We start from the raw sequence: 27,871 nt of genomic DNA, 5'->3' as shown, positions 1-27,871 counted from the left end.
TTTGCAGACCACAGACACACACAGAGGATACACCTGTGTGTGCGTGTGTGTCTTTGTATCTGTGTGTGAGAGACAGTGACTAAGCACACCCGCTCAAGTTTGTGTGCACTGAGTCTTTTTTTAGTAAGAAGTGTGTATACAGTACAGGCCAAAAGTTTGGACACACCTTCTCATTCAATGCGTTTTCTTTATTTTCATGACTATTTACATTGTAGATTCTCACTGAAGGCATCAAAACTATGAATGAACACATGTGGAGTTATGTACTTAACAAAAAAAGGTGAAATAACTGAAAACATGTTTTATATTCTAGTTTCTTCAAAACAGTCACCCTTTGCTCTGATTACTGCTTTGCACACTCTTGGCATTCTCTCGATGAGCTTCAAGAGGTAGTTTAGCACTTGTTGGCCCCTTTTCCTTCACTCTGCGGTCCAGCTCACCCCAAACCATCTCGATTGGGTTCAGGTCCGGTGACTGTGGAGGCCAGGTCATCTGCCGCAGCACTCCATCACTCTCCTTCTTGGTCAAATAGCCCTTACACAGCCTGGAGGTGTGTTTGGGCTCATTGTCCTGTTGAAAAATAAATGATGGTCCAACTAAACGCAAACCAGATGGGATGGCATGTCGCTGCAGGATGCTGTGGTAGCCATGCTGGTTCAGTGTGCCTTCAATTTTGAATAAATCCCCAACAGTGTCACCAGCAAAACACCCCCACACCATCACACCTCCTCCTCCATGCTTCACAGTGGGAACCAGGCATGTAGAATCCATCCGTTCACCTTTTCTGCGTCTCACAAAGACAGGGCGGTTGGAACCAAAGAGCTCAAATTTGGACTCATCAGACCAAAGCACAGATTTCCACTGGTCTAATGTCCATTCCTTGTGTTTCTTGGCCCAAACAAATCTCTTCTGCTTGTTGCCTCTCCTTAGCAGTGGTTTCCTAGCAGCTGTTTGACCATGAAGGCCTGATTCGCGCAGTCTCCTCTTAACAGTTGTTCTAGAGATGGGTCTGCTGCTAGAACTCTGTGTGGCATTTATCTGGTCTCTGATCTGAGCTGCTGTTAACTTGCGATTTCTGAGGCTGGTGACTCGGATGAACTTGTCCTCAGAAGCAGAGGTGACTCTTGGTCTTCCTTTCCTGGGTCGGTCCTCATGTGTGCCAGTTTTGTTGTAGCGCTTGATGGTTTTTGCGACTCCACTTGGGGACACATTTAAAGTTTTTACAATTTTCCGGACTGACTGGCTTTCATTTCTTAAAGTAATGATGGCCACTCGTTTTTCTTTAGTTAGCTGATTGGTTCTTGCCATAATATGAATTTTAACAGTTGTCCAATAGGGCTGTTGGCTGTGAGGTAACCTGACTTCTGCACAACACAACTGATGGTCCCAACCCCATTGATAAAGCAAGAAATTCCACTAATTAACCCTGATAAGGCACACCTGTGAAGTGAAAACCATTTCAGGTGACTACCTCTTGAAGCTCATCGAGAGAATGCCAAGAGTGTGCAAAGCAGTAATCAGAGCAAAGGGTGGCTATTTTGAAAAAACTAGAATATAAAACATGTTTTCAGTTATTTCACCTTTTCTTGTTAAGTACATAACTCCACATGTGTTCATTCATAGTTTTGATGCCTTCAGTGAGAATCTACAATGTAAATAGTCATGAAAATAAAGAAAACGCATTGAATGAGAAGGTGTGTCCAAACTTTTGGCCTGTACTGTATATGTACCTGGCAACTGACAACTGAACCTTTTTGTATGAGGGAAAACCCCGTGTGCACGTTGCTACATGACCACGCTCACACACAAGCATCTTCCTCAGGATTTCTAATGTGGCTGTAATCCAAAAACTCCTTGAATTTTGTATAATTAAGTCAAAGGGCTTCCATTACCCACAAACTGTATTCCAACCTAGTTTCATGATGCTGATAGACATACATACATGTCTAAAGAAGTGACCAATCTAGTTTCCACTAGAGCTGGGCTTGATGTGGAAAGCAGCAACACAACAGAAGGAAATCAAGTTCTGGTATACCATTCTGGAATCTCCATGTGCAATGGTCAATTTGTAAAATTCCTTGATATTGCTTGACTTCCTCTGACAAATTTCTCATTCCATGGTTTTTCCCACTTAGACTACCCCAAATTCCATGACCAGCTTCAACCATACCACAGTTGAGCTCCTCAGCAGTCAGTGTTGCCACCGATCGGCCCTGCAGGCGGCTGGGATAGTCACAGGTGGCAGCGGCCTGGGCATTGCCCGACTCGGCATACTGCTTCAGCAGGTCAGCCAGCCACAGCAGCTCACAGTCACAGTTTAACGCGTTGGAGTCCAGTCGCCTGAACACACATACACACAGCACACACAAAAACAAACACAGACAAAGATAATGAAATGATTTATCATCTCGCTGCCATATTAGGCATTTACTCTAATATTTATAAGATGTGCATGCAGCAGTGTTGTGTAAAGCCTCTCTGGCGGCCTCCCCGGTATGAACTGAAACTGGCCCAGCATGGCCAGGCCCAGCCCGGCTCAGTCCAAACAGGACTCACCAGAGCCATGCTGGAAAACTCTCGCTTCCTGCTGTGGGAAACCGTCTCTCTGCTTGGCCTCATCTTTTGGTTACTGAGCCAGCTGTTCATTCTACCACAATGTATCCATTATCCATGACATCCCTTTGAGAATATTTCACTGGTAATGTTTTAGCTTGGTGAGGTTCCTTAGGCATTTCTGAAGTTGAATCACTGTTTGCCTGCCTGTAAATGCCAAAATGATCATTCATTTTTCATAATGTTTATAGAAAACTCATCAACAAAAAATTGCACTATGTTGGCACAAAATCCAATGCCCCATATTTCCGTCACTACATATTTATATATTATTGTACACTTCAAATAATATTATCTTATATATCAAGTAATTCTACAGATCTTCCAACACTGAATGCCTTAATCAGAGTGAATTTAAGGTTAGTCTGCTAGAGTGTATCTCTTTTTAAGCATGCTGGCCTGTGATCTAACAAATCCTGGAAGCCATCATTTATAAGTGAGACAGGAGTGGGAGAAAACAATGGGGCAAGGCCAAACCACTGATTGTTCTTCACTGTCTGTTGGCTGCATGAAGACAGAGCCCAAAGCTGAGCCTGCCTTGTATTAGAGATTGCTGGTTATATGTTGTCAGGCCCAGAATTATGATATTTCAGCTTACAAGAAGGCAAAATTAAGCATCTCTTTTGCAAGATGGACCACAGAATTATTACTTTTCTTTGCTTTTCTCACCATACCCTATGCAGCCCTACCGATTTTGCACTTCAGCTGAGTCAGAGACAGCAAGTTGGGATATAATGGTAAGGCGTGGGCTGATGGCCTCATGATAGAAATGCTCTTACAGTCAAAGAAGTGTGAGAATGGAGCAGTGTGATTGTGCAGCATTAAACAAACAGGCCCCATTTGACACTGAATGTCATGGGTGTAAACAACAGAGATGGTTATGGACACGCATTCTCACACAACAGCCCCAGCTGTTTGCTCCTTCACTAGCGATTAGGGAACTTTCCCACTTACAGTCGCTTCATGGACTGAAGATGTGAGAAGGTTCCCGGGACAAGATGGGTGATTCTGTTGTTGTGCAAAAACCTGCAGCGGTAGACAAAGAGGGAGAAAAAGGAAATAGAGGGAGTGAGGGAGAGAAAGAGAGAGATGATCAGTATTCACTAAAATTGGGTTCATTAAAGCTGAATACTGTGAGAATTTAGTTCCATGAGTCATTGCCATGCCTATCAAAGTAAACAAACATGAATACTGAAACATAATCCTGTATATTTTGTGATCATGTATATAAAGTTAGATGGCTAAGCTAATAATAGTGGATATTTTGAGCAATATTTTAGAATGTGCCCTTTGATAGTATCATGTTCCATTTTCCATATGGGACAAGAAATATGATCGTGTTCCCAGACATGCTATGAATGCTCAACCTGATGACCCTTGAAACTACTCCTGAATTCTTTTGCTGAAAGTAGACGTCAAACAAATAGTATTGTTTATGGAAGGATCCGCCCAAAAATATCTACCCAGAAATGTTCAGTTTTATTCAAAGTAGCCATAAATCAAAAACAGCTGTAATGCATTCTTCTTCTTCTATCTCTATCTGCGGGAAACTGATCTGCAGACAAACTCTTGGCGGGCCACCTCACTCAAGTGACTGCTTTGACCGTGGCCATGGAGATATTCCCTAACAAGTAATCCAGAGAGTGTGCACCTGGGAATCCCCCCCGTTTCCCTGTTTGTTTGCAGGTGTCCCTCCTTCTCCTCATCATCTCAAGGGAATAGGGAGTATGGATAGAGTGGGATTCCAGACAATGTCCCGTAAACAGGGATAATGACACAGGAATTTAACAGGGCTAACTCTCAACACTCTGACATCTGGTTTGGAGTGTGAAAAGCAGAGGCGATGTTACGTCTGCACATTGACTGGATAATTTATGTCCAGTGGGTTCACAGGCAGATTTGTGGAATAACAGATTATGGATAAATGGATTACAACAATTTGAGAACAATAAAACGGTGGCTGTATTCCATTAGTTACTACAAACAGTGACAAGATTACATTTTTTGTGAGACAAATAAATAGTTGATTGACTGTTTTTATTACACAGATGTGTAAAGGGGAATAAAGAAATTTTGATGAGATTATGGTGAGATTATGGAAAGCATCATTCTACGCAACTTGTTAAGCATTACTGTGGTAATGGACAACCAATCGACCAAAATCAATTTTAAGTCATAATTTCATTTTAGCATAATATTCTGTGGATTTTGAGGCAAAACTAAGTAAATATATTCTGATGTTACTGAATGGGAGTGTCCCAATACAATACTGTTCAATATATTTGAAGCAGGTAATTAATAATGCGAAAAGAACAGTGTTCCTATCCCTGGTTGCAATTAGCTCAAGTCAGTGTTTAATGAGGCCAGTATGTGCTCTCAATCCTCAATCCAAGAGTGTTGACTTGAATTTGATGTGACCTCATTCAGTTCCCCTCGATTCTCTGACTGATTGTCCCAATGTGATCTTGTTTGGATGGCCCTGGCAGTCAAATTATAAAAACAAGACAAAGACAAGGAGAATTTTTCCCAATACATTTCCTGACAAAAATTTATACAGCAACTGAACTCAAGTTGTCTATTCTAAGGGAAAATATTACTTATAAGCATGCATATTTAGGGTTCTGTTTTTGTGTGAATCAGTGGCACATGGCATACAGCACAGTGCACGCTGACTGATACTTGGTAATTTGGTAAACCTATCGAATTGGGAGAGTGTTAGGATTAGGATCAGTAGAAGCTGTAGTGGCCGTTGTCAACATGACCAATCAAATCACCTCAACTCCTTGCTGCACAATGATGCTCTGGTAATTTATTGATGTATGGAGTATATCTGCCACAAATAGCTCATGCTGACAATTCCATTCTGGATGACAATCATTTACACCATGGCCATGCGAATATAGATAGAATTAATTAAAATGTAGACGGTGGTAGACGATTTGTTTGCCAACAAATCGTCTACCAAAAGCACGGGTAAACTTTTAAACAGAAACTGTTCACGCATGTGTTCATCTTGATTGGTAATGAAACAAAAATAGCACTGTGCCTTAGGAATATACTGTTTCCACAGCACATGAAACGTGTTAAGAGTTAGTCAGCTGTTCTGATTTAGAGAAAGTTACATTCTCAAAGGTCTTTTGCAAATCATTCTAATGTCACGACAACCTGCCTGATGTGACAAGAACATCATCGTCTGGTTTCTATAAGATGTCCTGGTTTGTAAAGGCTTAATCTACCTGGCTGCAGCACATCAACACATTTTAATTTTGAAAAATGCTAGCTGCATTTGGGAGAGTTTACATAAAGATCAGCAAAACCATTCTGATCTGTGTACGTAAAGGGCAAGTTTTATCAACAAGTGTAGGCCTATTGGGTGAAATGCAACAGATCATGAACTTACAGTCGCTCCAGCTTTGGAAGGTGAGTGAACGATTCAGGTTCCAATGACTCAATGTTGTTGAAGTGCAGATACCTGGAGGAGGACAAAGAATTGACACAGCACGGTAAAACTAGATTAGAGTGCCCAATCCAACTAAATGCAGTTTCAGTTTCCCAGTAGCTTATGTGCAAGAAATGAACACTAAACAACGGGTTGATGAGACTACTGAAGAACGCTCCAACCTAAGACCGGTTCACTTGCCCATGCATGGCACATACATCGCGTGATTGCAGATCTTTAGAAAGGGTGATATTTAGCTGAAACTAAGTGCAGACAGGCCAGGTAGAATATGCAGGCATCCATCCTACACAGTTGATATACATGGTCTGAAACTCTATGGGCAAAAGATAACTTTAAAATGAAAGTGCACACCAGGGAAAAGCACGTACACTTGTGGAATGCAAACAGAATTTATGCCCCCAAAACCCTTTGAGCTGAGAAAACATAAATCAGACCATATGCCAACAAATAAAAGCTTAGGGAAATGAAATCCAACTGATGGCTATATGGTAACTGTAAGAGTTCAGTTGGGTATGTTCTAGTTTAGACAGGGAAAGCAACATTCAAAGCAGCTGCAGCAGCAAAAAAGACACAGAAGGCTTAAGCAAAACATAGATCCACAACTGCAAAAACCCCTCTGCATGTATTCAAAACAAGAAAATAAATTGTATTTTTGTCTGCTAGTACAGCTCAAATTTTGACACTGCGCCATGTTTTCAAGCTACACTGGACATCCAAGATGCTGTCTTTGACTGAAAAGGATCATTAAAGGGTGTTGCCTAAAATATGTGCTGTAAAGACGCCAGAGTATGACCAAGGACGACACAACACAATCCAGACAACCATGTTAAATGACTGAGACAGAAAAAAAGAAGATTTAATATTACCAAGAACAAACTTGTCTTACAGTCTCTTAGCTCTACTTCCAGCATGAATGAGCATCCCAAAACATTTTTTCATGGTACATTCAAAAGTATTTGTGGCCCCATATAAATTTTTATAGTTCAAATGATAGCAAGTTGGAATGGAACCACAACTTCTTGACAATTAGTGAGCATTTGACCACAAATTGTACTAAGCGATCTTTATATGCTCAACAACAAACCTGCTAGCATGCTTATGAAACACCAACAACAGCATGGTGGGTCTATGGGAATGCATATGTACAGAAGTCCTGTTTATTCCTCCAAAAAAGCACATGACTTGTAGATTTGGCATCTGCTGCCCAGTAGAGATGTAGGGAGACCATTAAAGAGTATGCAATCTGGCTCAGAACTTGTCACCCACATATAAAACCCTTCATTACTGTAGCAAAATTCAAAACAGCTGCAAGGCATGGAGCTTAAAGTTGAAATTGGTTTTGCTTGGTGAATTAGCCATTTGTTCTCTGTTGATGCAGTTATAGCAAAGTAAGTCACAGTCTCCTCCAAGGGTTCAGCAAGCCTAATTAGCTGAGGAGAAGTTGCATGTCAGCCATATTTGTTGTGGTAATAACACACTGGCCCATAGTGCCATAGCTGTAGTTAGCCAATGGCAATACAGCACAGAGGCCATTTCCTATAATCAATAGTTTTGACAAAATACCAATCACCAATCTGTAAACACAATTCTTATCATTAAACATATCAATAATGTGACTGTTAATCTTTTGATTTTCAAACATGCAAGCTAAAAAAGATGAAACAGACATCAGTGATTTATTGTAAAAGCAACAGACAAAAATCAAGTTCCTGACTGTCATTCAGCATCACACCTTACAGTATCACACCTTACAGATAGCACATACGTAATGTTTCTTAGCACTTGAGACAATTCTAGTGCAAATCCAAGCATTGTAGTACAAGGTCTCAAAAAAAACTGAGCAGGAGAGCGGTTTCTTCAACAGTAGTAGATGAAATACAAGTCAAACTTGGCCAGAAAGTAGAGGCTGAGTCTCCAGCTTGAGCACATAAGGAGCCAAGTCTTGCAGGCTGGGTTTGCTATGCTAGCACAGGGCTAGATATCATGCTTTATGCTTCATAAGGGACAACGCATATCAGTCGTCGCAACCACAAGACATGCGACTCATGCAAAGGGGTCAAAAGGGGTCAGCGCGGCATACAAGGGTGGGTGCACACACGGCATGCATAATGGCGGCGGCAAAGTAGATAGAGGGGCGCACGGAGGGTTGGGGGGGTGGAAGCACTGGTGTCACATTTCATGAACAATGACTGAACAGAGTTATCATGATCTGTAAGGTCTACATAGTCATGCATTCATAAGTACTCATAAGAATCATGCCATATTTGCCAGCATGTCAGATCTTGTGATCTGTTACATCTGATGGCACCTTTTATACCATATGAGTTAGCTTATAAATGACTTATGACCATGCAGGGCTTGTCAGGCTTCATGAATCCTTTAAAGTAGTCCTTCAAAGGAAAAGGGGGTAGAGGTATTTTACAGACAGATAGATGATACAGTAGATGGGAGGAGGAGCAGAGGGCGAGCAGAAGGAATAGATGGACGAGGAAGTTGGGTCACTTACAGTTGCTCAAGAGAGACAAGCCCCTTAAATGCTTGTCTGTCAATTGATTGGATTTCATTCTTGTACAAATAGCTGAAAGGAGAGATAATCGGTAACATTAGTAACACACTCACGCACACAGGATCATCTGAGTTCTCTCTGGTTATTAGGAGAGAGAATGTAGAAAGGATCTGATGCAATGACCGAGATCTTTTAGCTTACATTTAAAAGGGTATGCATTCTGCACTCCAAATTGCATATTTACTGCAGATATAAATGTTAACAATTTAACTTGATTAATAAGGCGCAGTTCCTTCATAAGGATATCACTTTTCATAAAGTATAGGCCAGAGTCCATAATCCTTTCCAAAGGTGAGTGAGTGTTTGGTCCAGCATTAAACAATAACACTTACTATCAAAGTTTAAAAGATTAAAGCCTTTAAATAGGCATGAAAAGCGTTACGTTCTACTTGTCCCATTTTAACTCAACCACAGATGGACTTGACCAAACACAACATGGACAGTGCTTGATGGATTATTTTACAAATCACTGACATGGCGAGTGTTAATTATTAGTGTAAAAATGCACCAAACATCACAGAGTAATTAAGTCCATATGAGCAACAGCAATGCAAGTTATCACAACTGATTGAGACTATACTAGTAAAATCTTAAATTTACACATGGAATATTTGACTTCGCTGCTGCTATATGAGGACACTTGTTGAATTGTTTATGTACATATTTAGCTGTTCATGGCATGATACATGGTACACACAGCTCAGAAAAAAACAGGGGTCACTCTTTTTAAACACTGATACATTGATGTTTATATTGTCAGCGTAAAAACGAAAACAGATTATCATTGGACAAACAACAAAAAAATACGGTGCCAAAAAAGTGTTAAGTGAGAGATCATACCATCTCTCCTGAGGTTCAACAAAATCAAGGATTTAGAACCTGGTTCCTTTAGAAAACGTAAGAACCTGAACCAAAAAGCCATCTCTAAACACTTTTTTCCCATTAAATCTCAAATTTCTCAATGAATTCCACATTTGAACTTGCAATAGATTTAAGTAATATGAGGCCTGTATGGGATCAAAATGGTATTTCAGTGCATTGAAAGATAAACACTGTTGACATGTGCATGTTTTTCCTCCATTATACAAGTTCAAGAAATGTGACACTAGAAAAGCAATGGCTTACAGCCATCTGTCCTTTTATCTCCCATCCCTTTTTTTTTAAGTCTCACTCGTTGTAGAGTTGATGAGAGATATGAATCTCCCCCCAGCAGATGTGATGCAATGTATGGAAAAATAAACACTGTCCTTCATCTTCTTTTTATCATCACATGCACTCCTCATCACTATTGCTTGAGTATGCGTCAAGACTATCAAGTTTCTCACCATCAAAAATGAATGGTGAATGCAAACAATCCAGTCAATCATACTTAACGTGATTGATAAATTGAGCTGAGAACCACAATTAAGACAGTGACATCTGTGAAAGACTGGCAGTGTTGATCTGACCTTCTACCTGGAAAAAAGTTTTCCACAATAAACAAAGCATATTTTTTATATTTCCCTGAATAAATGTGTTTTAACATTTGGCTTCATCTAACATCTAACAGAAATGGCTTGTAGGAGCCTGAGGACTTTGTGGTTGACTGTAAAACACAGCTGACTGCAGCCTTCTATGTGTGTGTGTGTGTGTGTGTGTGTGTGTGTGTGTGTGTGTGTGTGTGTGCTTGTGTGTGTGTGTGTGTGTGTGTGAGTACAAGCTTGTGCGTGGGGGCTTGCATGGGAAACCGGATTCGGAAGCTGTGGGGTCGAATCTCAAGGGGACAAAGACGGAAAGGGCTTTGCTTCAATAACCTGAAAACCTTTTGCGGTGTCCTACTTCTCAAACAGTAGACAGTATGAACTTAACTGACCTGTCAGTAACCAAAAAATATGTTTGTCAAAACCACATGAGAAAAATCACTCATGTTCCTTAATGTTTGCTACATTCCTGAACAGGACCCAAGAATATACTCCCTGACTGACCTTGATTACCTAATTGAATTACAAGCCTGTGCTAGCCTCAAACTCAGCTTCATACCCAGAACAACAATCACAAAAACAACAAGAGCTATAGATATACATACTAGGTAAAGGTACAACAGGGCAGTTACAAGTTAATGTACTTTAATACTGGGACCTAATTAAAAATCAATGTCTTGGTGAAGGACAAAGTAAACAATCAAGGGATTTCAGACAAGGTTCAACCTCTGTCTGACCCTTTTATGAGGAGGGAGAGGTGCACAGACCCTGCCCAGCCCTCCCGTTTGGCTGACATGAAAGACATCATGGGGTGGGCTTTACTGCGGTCCAAAGGAACGGAGGACGTGAGGAGAGAGATACCATGTAGCCCCGAGCTATAGCCCACTGGAATCAGAGGGACAGGGGTAGGAGTGCTTGACTAATCACAAGGGTTAGGGCAATGGCGCTGGCTTCAGATTAACTCTGCTTTAAAGAGCGAGGGGCCCTGTAATTATAACAGCCCCTAAATGACAACAGGAGTCAATTATAGCATGAGCATGTGTGTGTGTTTGTGTGTGCGTGTGTCAGTTGAAGAAAGCAAAAAGAAAGAGAATGGAACATCTCTCCTTGCTGCTCCTTCTTGTCCAGTACATCTGATAGTCAACTTGCATCATGTTACTTGTATCCCAGATACTTTGGGCCTTTCTCAGTAGTTCCTGCAAATATCTTTTGGCACCATCAGCCATCAGGCAGGCAACTAACACTGTGTAGACAAAAAAAAAGGTTATCATCCTAAGTCCATGAATCAGGCAAAACCCAGCACAAACAGAACAACAATTAAAAACTCAAGAAAAGTAGAACCTATGATGTTAGACGACCCACTAAGCTGTCGAAATGGGTGGATTGGGTGCAAGGGTGAAGTCAGAATTAAACTGTGGATGTGGAGGGGAGACATTGCTCAGCAGACATTTTGGACATTCATACTGTATGTGATTATAAGAAACAGACAGCATCCCCACCACAACTGAGGCTGGTTGGAGAGGTGACTAACAAAGTGAGGATACTAGCTATGCCACAGACAGCCCCAGGCTGCACATCAAACCCACCTCTGTTCTTCACACTGCCTCCAGGTCAAGACATCCAGACAGATAAGTACAGAGAATCAGACAAGGGGTATCTTTTCATTGATGCATTTCCCATGAACTGCACTGATACACTGTGACTGAAAAGTCTGGCAATGTCCACTGTCAGCCATTTCTGCACTGCAACTGCAACTGTGTTTTTCTTTCTGTGACAAAAGTCTTAGACGTGTTTCGCCACATTTTGTCTTCAGCTGACAAAGCAAAGGGTGAACTACTTCAATGGTGGCCCTTTGCCTATTTAGTCTGACAGGGCAAAAATGCATCTCAAAATCCACCCTGATCTCCAAAGCAAAACACAACTGACAAGAGGCCAACTCACAGATATTTGAGGTTTTCCAGGTCTTCAAATGCCCCCCTAGGGATCCTTCGTATATGATTGTTGTTGAGGAGGCTGTCAAGCAAAGAAAACACTGGTTATTATGTGGTTTGAGGATTTAACACAAATGATACTAAGTTCATTCTTAACTAATCCGACATGAGGTGTGTTCCTGTAGTCTTACTGTCTGTCAAGACATTATTCAGTATGAGCCATTACCAAGACATTTGAACTTGGAGAAGTTGTGGGGGGCATCTGGTTCTGTTCCTTCACACAATTCCAATTTGTTCTGCAGTTTTAAATCACCAGGGCCATGGGACAGAACTTGGATATAATTCCAAATGGTTGTCATTGGCTTCTTTGCAATTCTGACAATCTGAGCATTGTTTTACTGTGCTCCATGTGATGCCACAGGAGCCACAACAATCAAGAAACTGCAAATTTATTTGACCTACTTTAGATCTTGAACAAAACACTGTTTTATGTGCACTTTCACCCAAACAAATGTAAAAGTGAATAGCGATTGATTTTAAATCTATGCTTAAGGGTGTCACACATAGTTTGCTGCAGACTGACTCGAGGGGAAAAATAGCTTTCCCTTCAACTAGACAACTATTTCTGAGTGTGCAACAGTAATATTGGACATGTTTCTTTGGTTCAAAGAAAGCTTGACTTTAGGCTGTGTTATTCTTCAGTCTGTGGAACCAGAACTTGAAACCATGAAGAGCTGTTCAGGATATAGACTCCTAAACAGTCTGCATGGCTGGCCGTCTGATAGGAAAAGCTGGGCTTTTCTCCTGCCTTAAGGGAACTTTCTTTACTTTGAAATTAAATCGAAACCACCGTGCTGATGCCTTGCACATGTTCTCATGTTGAATAGTACCAATTCTGGATATATAATTAGATCGAGATCTACACATCTTCATCTTCATGTAAAGAGCAAAATGCACAGGAATAAGGCAGCTGTTGCTTAATCTTCACAATTCTCTACATTGCTCTATGCATAACAGAGTGGGTGAGAAAATATCTGAATGCTGGCTTTAAATATTTGAATAGGGTGAGGTATGCTTGATTTATTGTGCTAGTCAGTCAAACAGCCTGAAATGTGGGACTATTACTTGCAAGATAAGCTAAATCTTGCACTCGTGTTACTTAAAAAATTCAAAGCAGGTAACTGAACTAATATTTTGCCTATATCATATGCAAAGACTCATTAGTAACATTTTTGCCTTATTAGCTTAGCAATGCCCCATCTAGCAGGCTGGACATATGATAAATGGTCCATTGAGTGAAGTGGAAAAATAAATTCCTCGCAGATTATGAGCTGACCTACATGTGTGAAACCACAGCAGAACAGAGAGCAAGAATTTGTCTGTGTGTGCACTGCAAACAGGCCTTCTTAGAGGAGAAGTAACAATCAATCCATAAATTGTTATTTTAATGGACTGGGCATGGTAAGTTCTGAATGGGATCTTGCTGAAGCCTTGCATGTCATTTAGAAAACAATCCAATACAGAGGCTGTGAGTCTACTATTTGATCATTACTTCAGGCTCCAGAGCACAGATAAAGACTTACATTTGGGCTATTGGTAATGATGATTTTTACTGGTGGTTAATCTATTGATTTTTTTTTTATTTATTTATTTATGTTTTGATTAATTGACTAATTTGTTTTAGTAAGTGTCAAAAATAATGACACAGGCTCATGTGAAGTTACCAGAGTCCAGTGTTTCAAATTGTAGTATTAATTTTATGATGACATGAAGAAAGAAAGGTAAGTAAATCTTACCTTGAATGATGTGATCAGCAACTGTTTTTACTAGACAAATAACCTAATTGATTAAACGGTTATTGAAATTATCATCGATTAATTTGCTGTTGATCAACTAGTCCATTAATAAGCTAATTGTTTCAGAGCTACTTACAGTGTGTTGAGGTTCTTTAGTCGTCTGAAGGAACCAGGTTCTAAATCCTTGATTTTGTTGAACCTCAGGTCTCTGTAGAGCAGAAGAAACACAGCTGATCAGAAACCCAACAGGTTCACAGATGAAAATGACATCACTAAGGGCTTACAAAATTTACTTAAACTGAAAACTGCATGTGAGACTGAAACTTCATTTTAGAAGAGGAAAAAAATCATCTTCAAGTCCCTATGAAATGACCTCAAATGACTTTTAATTCCTGTAAACCAGAGTATCTTAAATGGTGACATCATCCTGCACTTGTGGGTATAAATTAATTAATTAATTAACTGTTTCCCCCACAAACTGGTGTCCTATTGATTTGCACTTGTGAATGATCTTTCTCTGCACTATGTCCTGCCTAAACACCCTGTTTCAACAGGAAATACATAAAATCCAGAAAGTAAGACTTCATTTCATGTGGTCTTTAAGCTGTACGCAGATTCACTATTTATCATTAGAGGGAGAGTTGGACAGGTTCCTCAAGGCAAGTCACCTAAACCATTTTGCATGAACATGAGTCCACTGTACAGCCATCATATAATAATGGCAAGGATAATAACTGTATACATTACTCATCTCACAGGAATGCCATTTGTCAAGCTTTAATCTTGAGGGTGGATTTATTTAGCACTTGCCCTAAAAAAACAATTATAAGCCTTGTCATGAGAGTCAGCAGGTTTTAGTATCACTCTCTTTGAACCTCCTTATTTAAAGAGGCTAAGTCATGATATACAATACAGCCTGACATCACACTAATCACTCTTGGTCTAACATTTAGCATGTCATGTCATGATAAACCTGTGAGCTAATGGGCTTTGTCTGAAATAATACTGTGATAAGCTCTGTTGAGGTTAAATCATTCTTAACCCCATGTGGCCACAGACAATGTTGCCCGGTTATGTGAAATCTGAGCATTTCTTAACAATGAGGTTATGTTTGTGGAACTTAGGCTAGCCTTTAAGTCATCTGACCTTCAGCGGAGTCCTTTGCTAAATATATGTTCATAAGAAAAAAGATCTAAGTGGAAGCAGGTATTCACACAAACAGTTAAACAGTGCTTAACAGTGAAAGGTTTGGTGCCCTAAGAAAAGCTGTCCTCATCAGTGGCCTGCATATTCTCTAAATAAGGCCCCACTCTCACCCGTCTATGGTCATTTCTGATAAGCAAAAGTTAACGTTACAACCCACAACAACCATAATAAGCTTTACTGCAGTATTTGGCCCGGCATGGCATCGTGAGAGCACCGTTTGTAGAGAACACCTCCAGCCACAAAGATGATGAAAGCATTTTGGATGGAGCCACAAAGCAGATAGGTTTATCAGTGCAGAGGAAAGGGAGGACTAGATCAGCTTTCCCCCGCTAGAAAATTTGACTCCCCCAATAACAACTAGCACAGTCTACCAGCATTCCTGTTAGCCCGCTGACCTTAAAAGTAAATATTCAGAAAGCTTGGGTCACAGAGACATAACATACTTCACTGACTGGAAAATCTGATGTCAATAAACAAAAAAAATACAAAATAAAAAATTCATATTTCACAGTATGGTTGGTTCTCATTGCTGGTTAATTTTAAATGATATCTGACACAACCTTTTGTGCTATGAAATCAATCTTGAGCATGCGCATTTCATTTGCATTCATTTTGCCTGGTTTTCTGCATGCACAATAACCAAAGCTGAGTTGTTGTTTTTTTCTTATTTGTGTTTCTATGAAAGTGTCGGCCAAATAACAAAATCAATCTCATAGCCAGTGAAATGCTGATGGGTCACTCGTTCCGTAAAAGCTGCTGCATATGGATCCAATCACAGTGAGCCCAACTTTTCATATGCTCACTTCCTTTCATATAGGCTGTGAGCTTGCGGAGGAATCCAGTGTCTTTCAGAAAAACCCTTCCTGTAGCTGACATACTTTGTGTGGAGCCTCCCTCAACTATATTTGAAATTATATAATATTGTTGTTTCTGGCACCACCTTAAGTAGGTGAGAATTAAATTACATTATGCTCTTAATGTCAAGGTTAGAACTCCAGAGGAAATGACTGAATAGCTGACTACAAATCTAAATTATTCAGCAGCGTCTTTCAATCCAACAAGACTTCACTATTTGAGATTAACAGAAAATTCTGATCATGTAAAGAGCGCTTTACATTTGGAGCAGCTGGATAGTGGATTGTCTACAGAGCTACACATGCAGGAGGAGGGAGGGGTGTGTGTGTGTGTGTGTGTGTGTGTGGGTGTGTGTGTGTGTGGGTGGTGGTGGCGGGGTGGGGGTGGGGAGGGGGGTCTTCGGTGGAAAGACAAAGATCACTGGTAGGTGAAGAGGTGCAGTGCCCTCAGGAAAACATCTTTCTCCAGGCAGCAGGCCCAGGGTGCAGAGTGCACTGCCAAGGCAAGCTGAGGCAGACTCGCTCTTATCTGCCTGCCTCCAGGTCTCAGGGGATGCAGGCAGGGAAGAGAAGGCGAGTGGAGGAGTGCAACTATGTGCTGGTTCAGGCAGCACCCATCAAAAGTTCAGGCATGAAAGCAAAGGTATGTGAAGGAAAACATTTCTGTTGAGGAAGCCTAATGGTAAAGATAAAGACGAGTGCACCTCTTTTCAACAACTGCTGAAAGTTTTACCTTGCACTGGCATTGTGTGAAGTCATATCCTCTGTGATTGTCAAGGTTATAATTACAGAGGGACTCAAAAAAATCTACTTTACAGCCAAATATATACATAGGTAAACTGAAAACCCCAAAAGAAATGGTCTATACCCTGAACTGCTTGTCCCTGCTGCAGTGTTTCCTCTAGCATTTTTTGGAGCAGTGGAGAAAAGGATTTTGTTGTACCTGCTATTGTGCCCTGCAAATGTTTACTGAAACTCAAAAATCTGTCTAACTTAACATTAGCAGGGTTTCCGCTACATGTAATTGATCGTGGCGCACCACCACGGCAAAATAAAAGCCGCCACGCCTTCGGAATGATGATTTTTTTTTTTTTTTTCCAGATGTTAAAACAATTCAAAGCACATACACTATAATCAGAGTTTGAAATGATAATTTAAATATCATGAAATTTTTCACTACGCTGCGATTAACTTAAATTGAACACCGGAGTCATCACCCGTCTGTTTGGTTCTACTGCTGTGCACCCAAGAGTGGAGGCCGTAAGAAGCAGAGGGAGTGAAAAGGGTGAGAGAAATGTACCTAAGCAAGATTAAATTTAATCCATTTTTTCTTCAAGCCTGTGAAAACGACCCTAATGTATCATTATGTTAACATGCATTGTTACCGACAGTAACATTTAACGTTAAGAATGCACAGTTTGGCCTTCACGTGTTACGTTTCACATACGTTTTGAAAAACAGCATGACATAGCTTAATGCAGTGACGCTGTTAGGCATGGGCTTCCGGGGCTCTAGCCCCGAACGTTTTTTCTGTAGCCCTGAACGTCACAGAGTCCCGGGCTTTCACACAGCATGCGCACAGTGCAGACCTCGGCCGGCACAGTTATTCATTGTGTATGTGATCGGGGGCGCGAGGGTGCACTGCGCCGAGATGAGCACAGCACAAGGCTGGCGCTGGTGCCCATGCGCACTGCGCCCAAGTTGAAATTTTTTAACTTGCCCTGTGACAACACCTTGGTGCGTCCAATAGGAGAGAATAGTGGGGTCTGAAAAAAATCTGGCGGATTTTGGCAGAACAGCAAAACAACAATGGAGGAAAGCATCATTTTGTCTGTCTCTCTGTGTGGAGCGCTGTGGGACACCAGACTACAGTCATACCATGATCTCATTAAAAAAGCCCAATCACGGAGAGAGATATCCAACAATTTGGGAATACCAGGTGTGTTAAAAAAACTGGCAGAGATATCCGATGTTTTTGCTTTGCACAATAAGTGAGATTTGTTTTCTTTTTTTCTGCAATCAAAGACCAATACTGTTGTAAACTGAAGCAAATGATTTACAACACGGACAGGTGTGTGTTTACATGTTTATGACGATCACCTTTCTGCAAAAATAAAAAAAAGCCTGGGTTCTACATGTTGGTATGGCTACTGACATTATTATTCACCAGTTACAGTTGATAAATACTGCAATACTGAAAAGAGAGCTTTTCATCACTGTGTAATATGCTCAATCATCATTATGCTAACTCAGTCAGACAGTGGGTTTATGGACATCTACATGTAGGCTAAATCTACAAACAAAATTAGCACTTAAATAATTTCAATTTCATTCTGCATGTGCACATTGAATACAGTCAAATTCTGTGCACGTGCACGCAAAATTGCATCGCTCAAAGTGAAGACACAGCAGACAACCACTGGTTTGAGTTCAGTGGAGCAGACAGCTTTGTAGGGTCATGGAACTGTGACTTCATGACACTTCATAAAATTCTGAAGAAGCATCAGCAATTATTTTGTAGCTGTGGGCTGCTGCTGCAAAATGTATATAATGGACATATGGGTGTGTGTGTGTGTATGTGTGTGTGTGTGTGTGTGTGTGAGTGTACTTGCATGGTTGGGATCACTGAGTTCCCTGTTAAAGAAGACTAATCAGTTAGTTCCCACAGAACAGAATTTGAATGGTGTAGAACGGCCCTTCACATTCAAATCAACATACCCGGGTGGTCGGAGTGGCAGCCATTTTTATGTGTATCGTCGCCATGGTACTGGGCTAGCTTCTGTATAAACTGCCATCAGGCCAGTTGCAGCTTGCTGAGGTGAGAGGTTTTGCAGCAAGGATGAAAGCAGCAGTAAGACGCTTAGCCTTACAGATGGTGTCTGTTTGCCAAGTTTTATTCTAAAGCACTTTTATTCTAAGGTTCAACTACACTACAACAGTTTGTAGCACTTATGGGGTTATATTATGTAAAAGGTAAATTTGATGATGCTGACCAGCTAGGTTTACTGCTTGCACTCGCCGACAAAAGAGCTAATAAGAGAAGCACAAAATATGTGCACAGCTCTCAAACAAGTGTGACACACATTATAGCCCTACTGACTTGTTAGCATAGCAAGCAACTACAATCACCTTTTAATTCTGTGCCAGCCAAATAACCCCAGCAAACAAAGAACTGGTCTACTCCATAATCTACTTAAAGTCTCTATGAAATGACCTCACAGTACTTCTACTTACTGTAAACCAGAGTATCTTAATGGTGACATCATCCTGCACTAGTGGGTGTAAATTAAAATTTCAGCCAATAAAAACTCCTATCGGTTTGGTCTTGTGAATAATTGTTCCCTGTACTATGTCCCGCTAAAACATCCTGTTTCAACGGAAAATACAGAAAATCAACAAAGTAAGATTCCATTTCATGGGGTCTTTAAGGCATTTAGGCCAAAGCGCATCTATACCAGTAGTCTACAGCAAGTCACAAAACTAATTCTGTAACAGTCACTGGGGCAAAAAAGTAGGATAATTGTTGTTTGACCACAAGTAAACAGGAAGTGACTGTGTATAACCATCCTAGAGAGACGTTTTGTGGTGGTTTATCATCAGGGAGTCCAAGAAAATTCCAAGGAGATGAATGACTCACTCCATAGGAAAAACAACAGGAACAAGTATAGCAGACCTCTTGTAAACAAATTGTTATCTCCCTTGACGCAATTGTACAAGATTCCTCAGCACATAGCTCAGTCAGCAAGCACAGCTGAGATTCTGGCCCTAAAACACTAGCACATATCGCTGAACATTTTATAATATTTGTTCCAGGACTCACTATGGGAGTCTATTAACATAAGGCTAATTATTACTGTGTTTTGATGGCACTAATCAAGAGGGAAGTATAAAACACTAAAGCGAAAATAGCCCTGGAAAAGGGGTTACTCCAACAGACTATTCTGAGTTTTACCAAAAAAAGAGACCTTGAAAATGAACAGCTTCCCTGGTCAGTAACGAATGAGCCATGGGAACTTGACAATAGTTCTGATACAATGAAGGCAGCACAAAAGATCATTTGATTTCTGTTTGAAAACAAAGAAATGTTCCATTCACCCACACAAGATGGTAGGCCCATAATTCAACATGTTATGCTGATAAAGCAAGAGTCAACAGTGACAGAATATTGGATAACTGTTTTTATTTTATTTTTTTCATTTATTTATTTTAAAGGGGGGACTGAATGCATGATTTTACCTTTACAGTTATAACTGCAGCCTTCTGTGGTAAATGCTCGCATTTCTAATAATTTAAATGGCCTATTTAAACTGCAAAATGATAACATGTTGTCCTTGGTATTTAGATACAGTGGTGAAAGGTGAAAGTCCATTTAGTGGATTGAGATGTGAGGGGCAGCAAAAGGTGTCTGCCGACAATGGATCTGCACCAACTATAGGTCAGTATGTCACCAAAAACATAATTCCTGTAGTTAATTGTGACTGTGGCTGAGAGAGAGTTTCTGTTGCAGTGCTTGACATACCTACTGAGGTCTGGAAAAATCAAACTGCTTGTTTTTACAGTCCTCATGTAGCACACACAAAGGATCCACAGAAGCTGAACTCAAGCAGATACAGAATTTGGCACAACTACAAGAGTCCTCAGGAGAACTCACAGTGGCATCATGGAAAACACATCAGAACAAGGATGGAGTGTCACCCACCAAAGTGAGCAACAACTGTGCTCCAAAACAGAAACTTGGCATTTAAATAAGCCATCTTTACTATGTGTGTGTGGGTCCACACACCAGTGCCCTATGGTATACTTGGCCACAGTCACAAAACCTTTACTGTAATACCCCTCCTCTTCTCAGATTACAACAGTGGAGCCCAGTTTTCAATCCAAAGAGCCAGAAATTAAGGCGACTGAACAATTAGTTCAATCTCTGACCTCTGTATGAGTGTGTAATGATAAGAAACTAAAGGATGAAGGATACTGATATGAACTAAGTGAAATACAAAAGAATACTCCTAATTATTTGATGCATTTTTGCCCGCTCATTTTTGATTTCAGAGGGATTTTAAAAACTTGGGGGTTTGCCTGGGTTTCCTACCCCACTAGCTACTGATCAATAGGCGATTGATTGAAGACAATGGGAGAGTCTGTCTTTGCTCAGCACTGACAAGCAACCATGTGCTTTCTCAGTCTGGCGCCTTGCTCTAACTTCAACATGTTACACATCTTGTGAGATTTGAAACTCAATCTGAGGAGACCTCACAGGTGTTCAGAGTGTGAGAGTAAACACACATACAGATCTTGATACAGTCCACTGTCAATGACAACATTTGAGAATAGCATGCAGGGCGGTTCTGGGTTCTAGCTGGCCAGCGGCTCACCCAGTCTTAACGATTCCACTTGGGAAATTCCACTAAGTAAATGGCCAGGGTGATAAGAGCCCCATGACAGATAACCACACCGGCTGTGATTACAAACTCAAACATGGCTAGGCAACTTTCCCACCAAAATGTCAGCCCATCAGGCTATTCAGCCAATACTTTGTGTAGATATTCAATATCTTTAAATATGATCATTTCCAAAGCCAAAAACATTACAACTACTCAGCCTCTGAAATGGATTAGCAGTGTCAACATCAAGATACAATACATAAATATACTAGACACAGAGGATATTCTTGAAAATTCTAACACTGTCAGTGGTTTTCTGTCTGTCATATTATATTTGCCAGTTTTTATGTCTGGTATATTTATAAATTTATCTTGATGTTATAATTTTTGCCTGATAACGTTGCGCTTCCCTATGCAGGTAAGTATTGACCTTCAAATGTCCAGGACAGACACAGGACACATGATTTGAACTCCCTGTTGCTGACTCCTCTTGATAACGTTAGCTATTTAGTTAATTCAATTTTGCACCTGACTACTTTAAATATCTTGCCTCAGTCATTTTTTGCCATCAACCACAACAGATGCGCGCCTCTCCTGTGAGAACATCTAAGAGACTGCGAGAGCCTGTGTCACTGATGCCACTAAATTAAGTAAAATTGTGCTGGTAGTATACACTGTTCCTTATTCAATTTATAAGCTTTGCTAAAGCTCTCTTTCACTGTCTTTAATCTCAGAGTATGGCTTTACTGTGTCTTTCCATCTTAATAGGAAAGATAGCTAATCATCCACTCACGCTGGTTAATTTTTGAGATCAAAGTGTTATTGTTTTGGCTAGACTATATCCCATTTGGAGAATTGTCTGTACTATGCCTATATCCCATGAAAACCCGAGTCTCCAAAGCGGCTGGTATGCATCTGGCTTTGTGCGTGCTTGTATTTTTTAATAAGTCTGAGCACACCGAATAATAAAATACCCCGATAGCATAAGGAAGAAAAAAATATCTGGTACCACCACTGATGATCTCATATTCATGGCATTAACCATGCAAAACAAAGCGTAAACAGCTCTGTTTATTCACAGCACACAGAGGATGATGCTGGGCTGTGCAAATGTGGACTCTATCTACTAAAAAAAAAAAAAAACAAAACAAAAAAAAAAACGAATAAGTTTCTGTAAATTCTTGTCTGAGCCACGACGAGGAGTGGACCTGGCTGCTATCCAGTTCCAGCTCGCATCTGAGTGCCATGTGTGGACCTCTCCCGTCTCTCTCTCTCTCTAGTCAGGGGAGTTGTTTGGCTGTGTGACACATGCCCAAGTAGGCTTGCCAAAGACTCTCGGGTTTGCGTGAGTCATTCTTACTTAAACAAGAACATGGCTAGCTCTTTGCTTGGTTTCCCGGAGGAAGAACAGTGAACCAGGATCTCCAAACATGGCTGCAATGGCTTTCTGCAAAAGACATCCTCTGTAAAAACGACACGTAGGATTTGTTTTTCATCAGCACAGTGGTAGTGCGCAACAAGAGCCTATCAAAATCCGACTGAGCCTGAAGAAGTTGGATTGTTAAGTGAAGCCAAGGACCATTGCAACTAAAATGGACTGAATCTGAAAACACATAAAAGGGGGACTTCTTGACAAGCAAAAAAGCTATAGCTAATGTATTTTGGATTGACTTTTGAGAGAGAAAAGGCAAAGATGGATAGACTTGTTACACTATCAGGGAAAGCTGACCAAATGGTGTCCAACAAAAGAACAGTGACACATATAAACACCTCGGTTAAGATCTGCCAGAACTCAAACATTTTGCTTGGCAAGACTTTTAAATGTTCTTTGAATGCTCTCTAAATGGGCCGGTACTCAACCACTACTGGCAAATTTATGGTGATGTTAGGAGGATTTCTTCTTTCCTTCTCAGTAGGAATAGGATATTTCCCAGGTTGATACCGTAATGCTTGCTCAAGCCCCAGGCAAACCTTCGAACAACAGTGTGAGCTACAGGTTCAGAAATATGTCAGAAATAATTAATCAGTCAAGCATCAATCAAGAAAAGTCAGAGTGGTTTATTTAGCTTAGGATCAATTTTCATAAACTAATTTAGAGGAAATGTTGAACAGTGTTACACCAAATTCACCAGCTGTCCTGTATTGGATGGGTACAGGAAGAGAGGGGCCAGTAGGGTTCCTTTCAACAACTATCTTAGGCCCAATCTCCCTGTGCAAATGAGCAAAGCTTTGGGGATTTCTGGCTTTGCATTCCATAATGCTGCAGAGACTGAGCGCCTCACAAAGCCTGACTGCAGCAAATTCCACACAATGGAACTCCTCTTTCCCTCCCTGACTCACTCACACAGTCGCTCGGACCAAGCCACTGTTTTGGGGTAGGGGGGTGGGTGGGGATGTGAAAGCCCTAAAAAGGGAAGAAAATGAAAAGCAAAATAAAGGGAAGGATGGCTTGTGGCTGGCCACCAGGTAATTGACCATGCAAAACTCAAAGAACGTGCACGAGGACTGTGCGTCGTAAATTGATCTGCTTAGCCTGGCCATTACTGGGCAGAGCCATGCCTTGCAGTCGAATCTACTCCCCGCTTGCACATTCACACCAACCCCCACTGAACTGACTGTTCTGGCCTCCAACACCCAGACACACCAAACTCCACTCATCATCTGGACACCCAGGCCAAACTCAATAGGCCACGATTCATTTCATCCAAAAGCAGCAGTCAGTGAACGTAATCAGTTGTAGTCTTTGCTCACGTGCAAATCTTTAGTTGTAACATGACTGCATTTTTATAGTGTTTGGAATAACTGTGTTTGAGTACCACATTCACCAGTGTACAAGAAACCAATTGAATAACAAAACACATTTTAATTACAGCATTACGCTACAATCACATCAAGGAAGTACAAAAGATTAACAAGCCGCTGAGCTAGTGCACTGACACATTTACAGTCGGTATACTCCCTGTTGCCATGGAGTCACTCATATGTTTGCAATAAGGCTTCATTTTCACGCTGCTGAAACAAATTGGTTGCCTGGTGTGTTAGACCACGTGATGGCACACTCAAAGTGGGCAAATTAAACAACACACTGATGAAAAAATAGTAAGAGGTTTACATTAGTTGACTGTAAAGATGAAACAATAAATTCTGTTACACTAAAAAGCTTGCTGCATGCCATGCCAACAATAAAATTTGCCATGTTTACACTTCGTCTTCAGCTTTTAAGGTAGCGGCATCTATAACCAAGCACAACGGAGTTGGCATCAAAAGCAGTGGATTCAAATCTGATGTTGGCAAACAATGTGAAAGTAATCATTTCTCCACCTTGGGAGATCCCTGAGAAAGAATAAAAAATGTTGTTACCAAGAGGGAGGGTAATTTACTATCGTGCCTCAAACACAGAGTCCTTAGAGACAACAGCTGAAAAATGAATGTAGGCCAAGAAAAACCAAAATAAATTAATAAATAAAAAATCCTGTGTTTCTCGGTCTGAGTGCCATGTAGAAAAGCTCTTGGCAAACAGCCACTGTGCAGTAGTACTTTTGGGCCAAGATTTTTATTCTCAGCTGGCCCACAGGAAATGACAGAGAGAGAGATACTGTGAGTTTGAAGAATTTTGAAGACACTAACACTCAGTGTTAAATACTACTCAAAAACAAATGTCTGCTTAGCACCTTAGCTAACTGGACACTGTTTTTCAGGAATTTGTTGACAGTCATAAAAGAGAATGCATCTACAGGAGACTGAGATTATTTACGGTGGGAAACACATGCCATACTGACCCTGAAGTCATGTTTACATTATGGATGGGTCTCAGATGGGAAGACATGGAGCAAAGCTGTACATGACTAAATAAAATGTACAGTTGAATACACTTAATCACAAATGGAGCTAAATTATCTGAATTGAGCCAAAATATATAAAACACAGCTGAATTGGAACCGGCATAGATACATGGATGGATAAGAGTGGGCTAAGTTTTGGTAGCCAGGGTAAAAGAAGTGCATGACTGCATTAGCTTTCCCTCATGTTTCCAACAATAACAAAACACCCTCCCGCAGCACTAAGGGCTCATGTAGTGGATCATCTCATCTGACACTCTTATGGTAAGACTGGTCGAGGAGGAAATTCCTAGTCATAGTGTGGCATGCTGCCAGGTGGACTGAGGAATGCAGTGCCTATACAGCACTTACCCGCATAGCATGGCGAGGCGGGTATCTCCCCAAGTGAACCCAGTGACTTCAGAAAAATTTTTACACATATCATCCTTCTTGCCTCGTATCCAACTATTAGCTGATTCCCCAAACCTGTCACAATTTAAAGGTAGAGCTCAAGGTTTGAAATTGCAAGACTGTTGTTTAAACACCAACCCAAGTCAGAATGAACAACTTTCTTGAAGAGAACACTTCACACTTTTCTGCACACGTGCACAAATTCTCTCTTTCAAAGGACATGCTTTTAATCCACGCCGACTACTGTGTAATGGGTCTTAATGCGATCAGCCTCTGGAGACGGACCGCATAGTACAGAAGAGACAACTGCTCCTCACATTCAGACTTTCCATCACAACAGCTTCTGGGTGAGCTGAAGTTCACTGTGGAGGGGTTTTGCCACTTAGCTGCAGAGGGGCCGGTGATGTGTGGAGCAGTAACAGCATTCATGTCCTGACATGACAGCAGAGCAAGGCAACAGGTGGCTGCAGTTTTTTTTTTAAATCCCCCCCAGGGAGCAAAGCTAGGGGGAAACTACAACATGCTCGCCTCCTCTGATCAACCCTGATTTAGAAACATTGTACACAGGACATAAACAACTTCTTCATTACTGTGGTAATGAAGGGTGGACTTTCATCTTTCCTTTGGTAGTCAACAGGGAAGAGCTGCTGGGGTAAAGCAGGACCCCCGGAGTCTGTGAGCTGCCAGCAGATGTTAAGGGACAAGGCTAATTCTGACTATGCTGCTGCGGCTGGTGTGGTTAATTCTGTCTGAGTTGCCCCTTTGTGTCCCTGCTGCCTGGCTGAATGAAGGTCTTTATTTGTGTGAAGGCGTTACAGACTTTCGTGAAAAACACAGGACAATATTGCAATTAAAGACAAGGGGTGACACATATTTGGCATGTTGGGCAGTAGTGAGACTTTGTGCTCTGTCAGTGTGCCTCTTATGGGCAGTTGCTAGTGACAAAAGGCAAACTGTTAGGCAGGGCGACCTTAGAGTAGTGCTAATCACATCCAGGACACATTCGCAAGTGCTCATCAAGGAGGTCACATTTCCTTCCTTTCATCCCAGATAAGAAGACAGAGTTTAAACTGTGAGAAGCCCCACCACCCCGCAGGCACCAGGCAGCTGAAGGTGACAGTTGATGTCAATAATAAAATCCATCATCACAAGTAAAATTCCTGTCCTTGGGCAAAGGGTTTCCCTTGGTAATGAAGCCAACATGTTCCCCAAGACATGATAACACACCTGATGACGTCTGCGGGAAAAGACTGTGGCTTGGCTAAAGCCTATTTGGCCAGCGTCTCTCACTTGCAGTCCAAGAGTATGCATTTCATTAAAAGTCATGATACCGTAGCTGCATGACTGAGATGTTAACACACTGCTGTGATTCCACATACAAAGCTCTCACGCAGAGATCTCTATTGAACAGCCTAACCCCCTCTGCATTACTTGTGGCTGACTTCACCAGCTGTGTGACCCTAAACCCTGTTCCCTAACCTCAGCACATCACAGCAGCCAGCAGCTGAACTCACTGGCAGGTGTCAAAACTTAATGGAAACTTTCAAAGAAAGTGTGATAACCAATGTATTACCTTTGTGCCACTACTCTTTGTCTTCATTTAAACCCTTCAAACCAATGACTGAAACACCCATTAATAAGCTGTCATTTATTAAAGCAAATATTATCAAATATAGCCTTGCCAAAGACTTTAGGATGTGGAGCAACGCACACTACGTGCTTCAGCATTAGTATTGCATTCATGCCCGGTGTGCCCGGTGGGTTTTCCCCGTTAGATTTAAACTGGGTTACTTACAGAATAGTAGTCTGAGGAGAAACTGTCGGTACGGTCTCCAAGTTTAGATGCATACATCGCACGGTGGTTCGGAAACATAAACAGCGACTCGGACAAGAAAGTACAAACTGTGGTACACTAGCAATCAATAACAAAGCTACTAACGGAGAAAAGGGCCGGCCAGTCCAGAGCGCCATTGCTAGGAGTGAGCCGAGCAGAGAACAGACCGCCAGCTGCCCCTCTCGCCGACTAACATCGACTCAGTTGTTGTAAAGCCGAGGAATTCAGCGGAGAGAGAGAGAGAGAGAGAGAGAGAGAGAGAGAGAGAGAGAGAGAGAGAGAGAGAGAGAGAGAGAGAGAGTACGTTACCACCCGAGTGAAGGGGGCCCTAACGGAAAGCGGTTAATGAAGTATTTGTTGACGGTTACTCGTTAGCTAGCACGACGTATTACAAAGTACTGAATCCCATTGCTATGACACACACTTTTAGACCGGTTTGCAGCTGGACTCAAACGCCACATCCATCCCATTTTGGAGTATATTCAGTTTAGTGGAGACGCCACGACCTGGCCGCAGTGTCTAATGTTTTCGAGCAAACCAC

General features: G+C 41.3%; 1 protein-coding gene across 1 annotated transcript in view; it reads right to left on the bottom strand.

The window, feature by feature from the left end:
• Positions 1-27,500, bottom strand: part of pxdn (peroxidasin) — a 58,599-nt gene extending 31,099 nt beyond the window's left edge. Inside the window, exons 1-7 of the mRNA XM_030044928.1 lie at positions 27,292-27,500; positions 13,963-14,034; positions 12,041-12,112; positions 8,580-8,651; positions 6,014-6,085; positions 3,568-3,639; positions 2,171-2,340 (exon numbers count right to left, since the gene is read on the bottom strand). Coding sequence (XP_029900788.1) covers positions 2,171-2,340; positions 3,568-3,639; positions 6,014-6,085; positions 8,580-8,651; positions 12,041-12,112; positions 13,963-14,034; positions 27,292-27,467 — 706 coding nt within the window. The 5' untranslated portion in view covers positions 27,468-27,500. The remainder of the gene's footprint in view (positions 1-2,170; positions 2,341-3,567; positions 3,640-6,013; positions 6,086-8,579; positions 8,652-12,040; positions 12,113-13,962; positions 14,035-27,291) is intronic.
• Positions 27,501-27,871: the final 371 nt, after the last annotated feature.

Source organism: Myripristis murdjan, chromosome 22 (genome assembly GCF_902150065.1).
Source record: "Myripristis murdjan chromosome 22, fMyrMur1.1, whole genome shotgun sequence".
NCBI lineage: Eukaryota > Metazoa > Chordata > Actinopteri > Holocentriformes > Holocentridae > Myripristis > Myripristis murdjan.
The sequence above is the reverse complement of the archived record's forward strand: the minus strand, read 5'-3'. Positions and strand labels throughout refer to the sequence as shown.